The sequence below is a fragment of the Bos javanicus genome, chromosome 7, assembly GCF_032452875.1.
Source record: "Bos javanicus breed banteng chromosome 7, ARS-OSU_banteng_1.0, whole genome shotgun sequence".
NCBI classification, from domain to species: domain Eukaryota; kingdom Metazoa; phylum Chordata; class Mammalia; order Artiodactyla; family Bovidae; genus Bos; species Bos javanicus.
Genome location: NC_083874.1, coordinates 19,130,445 through 19,137,862, shown reverse-complemented (window position 1 = coordinate 19,137,862; position 7,418 = coordinate 19,130,445). Strand labels below are relative to the sequence as shown.

At 53.9% G+C, this 7,418-nt stretch overlaps 1 protein-coding gene across 3 annotated transcripts in view; it reads right to left on the bottom strand.

Annotated features, from left to right (window-relative positions):
- Positions 1-2,591: 2,591 nt before the first annotated feature.
- Positions 2,592-7,418, bottom strand: part of DPP9 (dipeptidyl peptidase 9) — a 36,838-nt gene continuing 32,011 nt past the window's right edge. For all 3 annotated transcript variants that reach the window (XM_061422584.1, XM_061422583.1, XM_061422586.1), the window contains 2 exons: positions 6,369-6,480; positions 2,592-3,722 (listed from right to left, as the gene is read on the bottom strand). In XM_061422584.1, the coding sequence (XP_061278568.1) occupies positions 3,630-3,722; positions 6,369-6,480 (205 nt within the window). In that variant the 3' untranslated portion in view covers positions 2,592-3,629. The remainder of the gene's footprint in view (positions 3,723-6,368; positions 6,481-7,418) is intronic.

The following is a 7,418-nucleotide window of genomic DNA, read 5'->3' as shown; positions in this document are numbered from 1 at the left end:
AAACAGGAACTTTCCTGGTGGTCCAGAGCATGTTTACACCGCAGGGGGCACTTGTTTGATCCTTGGTCAGGGAACTAGGATCCAGCATGTCACAAGGCAGCTCCCCCCACCCCAAAAAAAAGTTTCTGCTTGAGATGGTTGTGGGTTGCCAATTGCCAAGCCTCCTGGGCAACTCTAGTGACTCTTTTCTCATCAACTTCTGTCATTCTGTGACCTGTGATTAGTTGCCTCTCCACTTTCACAGTGGATTACAGGCAAGATATATTCTTATTCCTGAGATGATTCTTAGCATTCATTGGCTGAGCTTCCTACCCATCAAACATTTTAAAATCAGCAACATTGTTCAGGTTGCAACATGTATGACAATGCACTTATTTCCTTCACATATAAAGAGGGTCTACAAATGAATGAGGCCAACATATCAAAAGGTGGGCAAGGAATTCCCTGGTGGTCCAGTGGTTAGGAATCAAGGGCTTGGATTCCATTCCTGGTTGGGGAACTAAGATCCTGCAAGCCAAAAAGAAATTTAAAAAGTTGGCAAATAATTAGCAGTAAACAAGTGCCTTAAAGCATGAAAATATTCATACACACAGAAATATGAGTTCAGAGTACAGTGAGCTGCTGTGTTTCACTCCCTAAGCTTTTCAAAAATAACAGGTGGTACTGAAGACTCTTGAGAGTCCCTTGGACCGCAAGGAGATCGAACCAGTCAATCCTAAAGGAAATCAACCCTGATATTCACTGGAATGACTGATATTGAGGCTAAAGTCCCAATACTTTGGCCACCTTTTCCAGCCGACGCACTGGAAAAGCCTCTGATGCTGGGAAACATTGAAGGCAAAGGGAGAAAGGGATGATAGAGGATGGCATCATTGGATGGATGGTTGGATGGCATCATTGACTCAATGGACATGAACTTGGGTAAACTCCAGGAGATAGTGAAGGACAGGGAAGCCTGACATACTGCAGTCCATGGGATCACAAAGAGTCAGACATGACTTGGCGACTGAACAAGAGCAACACTGAAGGAATGGAGCAAGGGGCACATTTCACCAGGAGGTGTGTACATGGAGGCATTCTCCTTAGAAGGCAACATTGCAATATTGTTCAAAATTAAAAATATGCCTTTTGATAATTCTAGGAAATTATCCTATAAATTCAGACATGCCCAAAACATGTACAAGGCTGTTTGTTGCAGGATCTTTTATAGCAGAGGTTGGTCATTGACAACTTGTGGCCAAATTTGGCCAGCTGTGTGACTTTGTAAATAAAGTTTTATTGTCACACAGCCACATCCACTCATTTATACATTATAATTATACATTATAATGTATACATTATACATTACCCTTGGCTACTTTTGAGTTGCAAGGGCCAGAGCTGAGCAGTTGGAACGGAGACTAACTGGCCCACAAACCCTGAAATATTTACTCTCTGGTCCTTGACAAAGTCTGTTGACCCCTGATTTATACAAAAAGCCCAGAATAACCTTATCCCTTGATAAGTGTCTGGCAAAATAAATTATGGCATTCCCAGAGCAAAACAGAAGGCAGGTATTAAAAAGAGAGACTGGGGGACTTCCCTATGGTCCAGCGGTTAAGAATTTGCCTGCCAATGCAGGTGACACAGGTTCAATCCCTGGTCCGGGAAGATTCCACATAACATGGGACAGCTAAGCCTGTGAGCCAAAACTGCTGAGCCCAGGTGCTGCCAACATTACGTAAGCCTGCATGTTCTAGAGCCCATGCTCCACAAGAGAAGCCACTGCAACTAGAGGAGCCATTGCTTGCCACAACTAGAGACACCCTGAGCACATAAACGAAGACCCAGCACAGCCGAAAATAACATTTTCTTTTTCTAACGAGAGACTGGGGAGGGGTTACCGCCCCCGGAGGTGGGGAGGGCATCGTTTTCCTCTCTATACCCTTTTGTACTGGTTTATTTTTGGCCACACTGCAGCATGTGGAACTTCCCCATCGAAGGATGGAACTTGTGCCCCCTGCAGTGGATGCATGGTTTCTTAACCACTGGACCACCCAGGGAAGTCCCTGTTTTATTCTTTAAGCCATTAAATATAAAAGTGGACCTTCACAAAGGATGGAGCGGGTGATGGCCCTGGGGCCAAGGTCATTGTGCCATTAGAAACTCAAGTACCATGAGTGCCCTCAGCTCGGGCAGGGTCTCCAGTCTCATCTCTCAGCTGTTGAGACAGACTTGAAGAGTCTGCACCCTGCCCTGACTTGTCGGTGTGTCCTGATGCTCCAACCACTGAATCAAGCCTCGATAAGGAAAGGTGCAAAAGGAAGTCAGGGCCAGGCTGCCCACGACAGCCTGGGCTGGGTCCCTCAGTGGCACCCACGAGCTGCCTCAGGACCTCTGAGACTGTCCTTTGGGCATCTTCCAGCCGTGGCATGGGACCCCCTGCTGTTTTGTGCCAGGGCAGCAAGGCTGAGCAAGCAGCCCCTCTCCTACCACTGCCAAGACTGCCCTGCCCTTGGCTCAGCTCCCTCCTGGGACTTCCCTGCCCACCCACGGAACCCCCATCACCAGCCCCTGGGAGTTTAGCTTAGAAGGAACCTCAGGCAGGTGGCAATGCTTCCATCTGGAATTGTTTAATGTGTCTACTTCTTACACGCATAATTATAAAAGAATAAGAATTGACAAAAATATTTTCTTTCCATAATATGTAGAGGTGGTTCGGCTCTCTGGTGGGATTTTTTTGTTGTTGGGTTTTCTTTTTTTTTTTTTTTAACCCGCCCCTGGCAGAACTCTTGGCGGGAGGGAAAGGAAGAATAAGGATAACCCTGAGGCGGGGAGGGTTCCACTCCCAACCCTGGAAGCCCGGTTAGTGCGGGCCAGGCAGAAACGTGGGACCAGATGGCCCGGCTGGAGAAGGGGCAGCAGCCGCTGGCCAGCAGAGCCCCAGCCGGTCACGTTTCAGAGCCTGCCTGAAAGCTGAGGGAGAGCCGGGCCGGAGGGCTGCCCGCTCCCCTGCACACTTGCGGTCTGCTGGGTGCACAGCTCCTGTCTCGGGTGCTGGCTGGGGTGAAACCAGCGGCCGGCGGCAGACCCAGATTCTAGATTTAGGCACCCCTAGCTTTCTGTCTTTTAAATAATAAAGAAAAACGCCCCTCCCACACCCCAACAAAAAAAAAAAACACAAGTGGGCGCGGGTGGGGAGGACAGGCAACCACATGCTTCTGCACCGCTGGCTGGGCTGAGCCTAGGCCTGGCCACCCCCACCCCACCCTGCCCCTGGGGCGAGCAGTGCAAAGGCCAGGCTTCTTGGAGTCTCTTCAGGCCTCCACATTCAGTGGAGTTGAGGCTCCCAGACAATGGGGAGCAGTGGGATGGCTTGAGGAAGTGCTTTGTGGACACTGGCCTCAGCGCTCCATCCTGGCAACCCTGAAGCAGCAGGCAGAAAACCCAGGAGCATGAACAAAAACGATCAAAGGCGTGGGGGTGAAGGTGGTGGCTCCTGGGGCGGGCAGTCCCGCGGGCCGGTGGGAGGAGGTGCGGTGCGGGGCCTGAGAGGCCACTCGGTCCCTCCTGCACCCTGCATTCGCGATGGCGGCTGTGGAGCCACTTGTGCTCTGACTGTGCAGGCCCCTCCCGAGGCGGCCCCGGGCTCAGAGGTGTTCCTGAAGAAAGTGCAGCAGTGTGACTTCATAGTGCTCACCGGACTCGGGGCAGCGGATGCTGTGTCTCTCGTTGGGGTAGATCTGGGTGGAAAGAGAAGGCAAGGCTGGTGGCACCGAGGACCCTGCATCCTGAACCTCACCCTCTGAGTCTGGCTCCCAGCGTGTCCCCTCAGGGCCTTGGTCCCACCCTTGCCACCCTGGGAAGAGGTCTTGCTCTGGAACTGAGGGACCCAGGTTTGAATCCCTCCTCCATGGACAACTTGATGGGCAAGTGACAGCCTCCCCCCATGAAGGCTGAGTGAAAAATTCAGACCTTGTAGGGTCTGTGTGGCCTGGGCCAGCTAGTGCAGATACGAAAGCACATATGCAAGCCTTGCGAACCTGTGCTGCTCCTCTGTCCCCCAAACCCAGGGAGCGTGAGGAACTCATATCCGCAAAGGGGCTGGGGCTTCAAATCATGGAGACATTTGCTGCCCTCCACTTGAGCCACTGCATTTTACCAACAGGCCCCACTGGGGATTGGACACACCAAGGCTCCAGAAAGCCCTTGCTCTAGGAGGGCCTCCCCCCAGGCTTTGCCAAGTGCTTCCTGGGCCCTCTCAATAACCAAGGGGGGACCCTCCCCTGAGAGAAGTGGCAGTGTGCTGGTGATAGGGCCCACACCCAAGGAATCACCCAGTCCCTGAGATCTGGCTGAGTGGAAGTAGGCTCTCAGGTGGATGGTGACAGCGAGGCAGGTCTTGCTTCTGGCCATGGAGTGAGGGTTCCTGGGGCAGGTGTGAAACCTGCTTCACACCCTAGGAATGCATCTAACTGCTCAGATATCTGCCCTCCTCCACCCTTGCCTTCAGTATTCCATCCTGGATGAATCACAAGTCTCATCATACTGTCCCCAGCTCAGAGGAGTTGCCAGGCTGAGATCAAGACCTGGACTCCTGGGTCCTACTGCTCCCAAGGCTTCATAGGTCCCACTCCTTCAGGGCCCAGGGCAGTGGCACAACCTGGGACAGACACCCACCCCTCTATGCCACCCTGGGTCCTGGGTGCTTGGTCACTTCCTCCTCCTGGGTTGTGAGGGCAAGGAGAGGCTCATCTGGCTCCCCACTCTGCTCCCAACCCCCAGTCGTGGGCCTGGTCTGCGGCAACAATGTGAAGTGTGAACAAGTTTGGCCTGTCAGCCTCCAAGCCAAGTGTTTCAGGGTGTCTGAAGCGGAAAGTGGGTGTGCTCCATCCCCCCTCTCCCACCCTCCAAGGGAGCATCCTGTCTCACTTTCAACTTCCCCTGGGAGGCAGAGGCACAAGTCTCCAGGCCCCCATGTGCCCAATGTTTTTCCTGAGAGCACTCATTTGACCCTCAACACCTCAGAGGCAGGGGTCATCAAGCCCATTTCATAGATAAGGAGACCAGGCCCAAGGTTAAAGGACCTGCCCAAGGTTAAATGACCTGTGGTCATTCAGGGAGAGGGGCTACCCCAACCAGGAGACTCAGGCCTTCAGGCTCAGAAGGGATACTTGAGGATCCACCCTGGCCCTGCCTGACTCCTCAACTCTGATACGCAGCTGCTGCTGGCCTGTGTTGGGGGTGCATGTGAGGTTGGGGGCAGGGTTGCTCCCAACAGCTCCTCACCCTGTGGGAGCCCCGCTGCCCTCCTGCCCTGTCTGACCAGTGCATGCACAGCCATAGATCTTGAGGCCTGTCCCTCCTGCCTGATGACCTTCAGTTTTTCCATCTGTTGAATGGCAACGTGTCCTCCCCTGACAGGACTGAGCACGTGAAGGTGTCCAGGATGCAAAAAGACTGCGTGGCGGCTGCAGGTAATCAAATCTGTCCTTCTTACCTCCAGCATCAGGCCTCCCCCAACCACCCCCCTCACCCTCCCACCCCCCCGACCACATCCCACCCCTGGAGTCCACCAGGCCTCTCGCTCCTCACTCCCGGCCCCTTTCCTGCCAGGACAACTGACTGGTGCATGTCCCACTGGCCCCATGGGCCTCTGTCTACACGGCTGCCTGAAAGATGACCAACCTTTCCTCACCCTTAGAAAAAAATACAGCCCTCCCCTGAGACCCACTCTCAAAGCCCGGCCCTTTACCACAAAAGCCCCACCCTTACCACCGAAGCCCCACCCTCTCGTGAGGGCCTGCCCTCGCCTGAGACCCCGCCCTTACTGCTTAAGCCCCGCCCACCACTGGAGGCACCGCCCGCCTGGCCACGCTGGTCACTCGGCCCTGGTCCTCAGCTCTTCTGCTGGCTGCAACCACGCTGGTCTCTTGTCCCTGAGCTGCTCCTTTTCACTAATCTCCTCTGTCTAGTGTCCTCCACAGCCGACCCCTAGGCCTAGCTGAATCCCCACTCACTCATTAGTATCCTTAAATGTCACCTCCTCAGGGAATTCCTCTCCAACCACTCCCCCCGTGCCCCTCATACTTTCTGGGTGGGGTTCCGAACTTCAAAGCAAGCTTCTTGGTTTAAAATAACGCATGTGCTCCTGCAGTAAGAGCGTGTGCTCCCCCAGTTCCCAGAGGTGGCCAGCAGAGGGCGGAGTGGACTGCGAGGCATCTACTGAATGGACTCGGGGACCCAGGGAGCCAGGGTAATTACCAATTACCGTGAGGAGCCAGGCAGTCAGATATGAGGATGGGGGCAGGGACATGGGTTTCCTCCCACTGCCCCCTCCCCACCCACGCTGCTGCCCACCCTGCGAGCTCCTGGGAGGAGCCACTCACCTGGAGCTGGTAAGGCTTTCCTGCGCGGATCAGCTGGGAGACGAGGAAGTTTGTATGGAAAAAGTGCACGTTCTCATCCAGGAAGCCGTGCAGGATGAGCAGGCGGTTAGGCCTGGAAGACAAGGTTGGGGTGAGGGTCTGGGACCGAACCCCCTTCTCTCACCCTGCCCCATGGCAGTGAGGAGGCAGAAGCAGCAATTTGGCAGCAGATGGTGGAGCAACCCAATGATCTGGCATGACTGGCACCTCTGGGAGACACCTGGCCAGGAGGGGAGGGTGTGGCCAGTGGTACCTGGAATGCCCTGAGGTCCCAGAAGCTTCTGGAATGTGCTAGACCTGCCTCACCCTACACCACCAGTGGCTACCAAGCACTTGACATGTGGCATGGGTGGTGGAGGATGATTCCTTTTGAAATTTTGACATAAAAATAGCTTACTGAGGTGATACATGATCTAAAATTCACTCATTTTAAAGAGAACAATTCAGGGGCATTTGGTGCATTCACAATGTCAAGTAGCCATCACCTGGATCCTAAGTTACAGGACATTTCCATCATCCTGAAGCAAACTCTATACCCATGAGCAGTCGCTCCCAGTCCCTGGCAACCACCAGGCTTCTGTCTTTTATTATTCCAGTGAACTGAGATGAATGCAAAAGTGGATGGAAGTGGCTGCAGAGCTGTGGGTTCTGAGCTTGGCTGCACCATGGTGGCCCCTGGAGTCACCCTCTAGACTGAAGAGAACGGCCTCGCAGGGAGAGGGGCCAGGGCGGGGTCAGTCTGGGACAAGAACCTTGGCACTAAAGGTGAGGCCAGGGTGGACGTTCACCAGACACAAGGTACATCAGAAATGGCCACACCATTTTCTTTCCGATGGGAAAATCAGAAACCAGTGCCCAAAGCATACATGGAATATCAGAGCTGGGCCAACACACGTAGGTTTTACAACCACTGTGGACCTGGGTTCTGAGGCAGAACCCACAAGACAGGCGGTTAGGGTTCAAAACCGACTCACAGGGCCCACGGCAGGCTACGTGCTTAGGAGCCAAGGG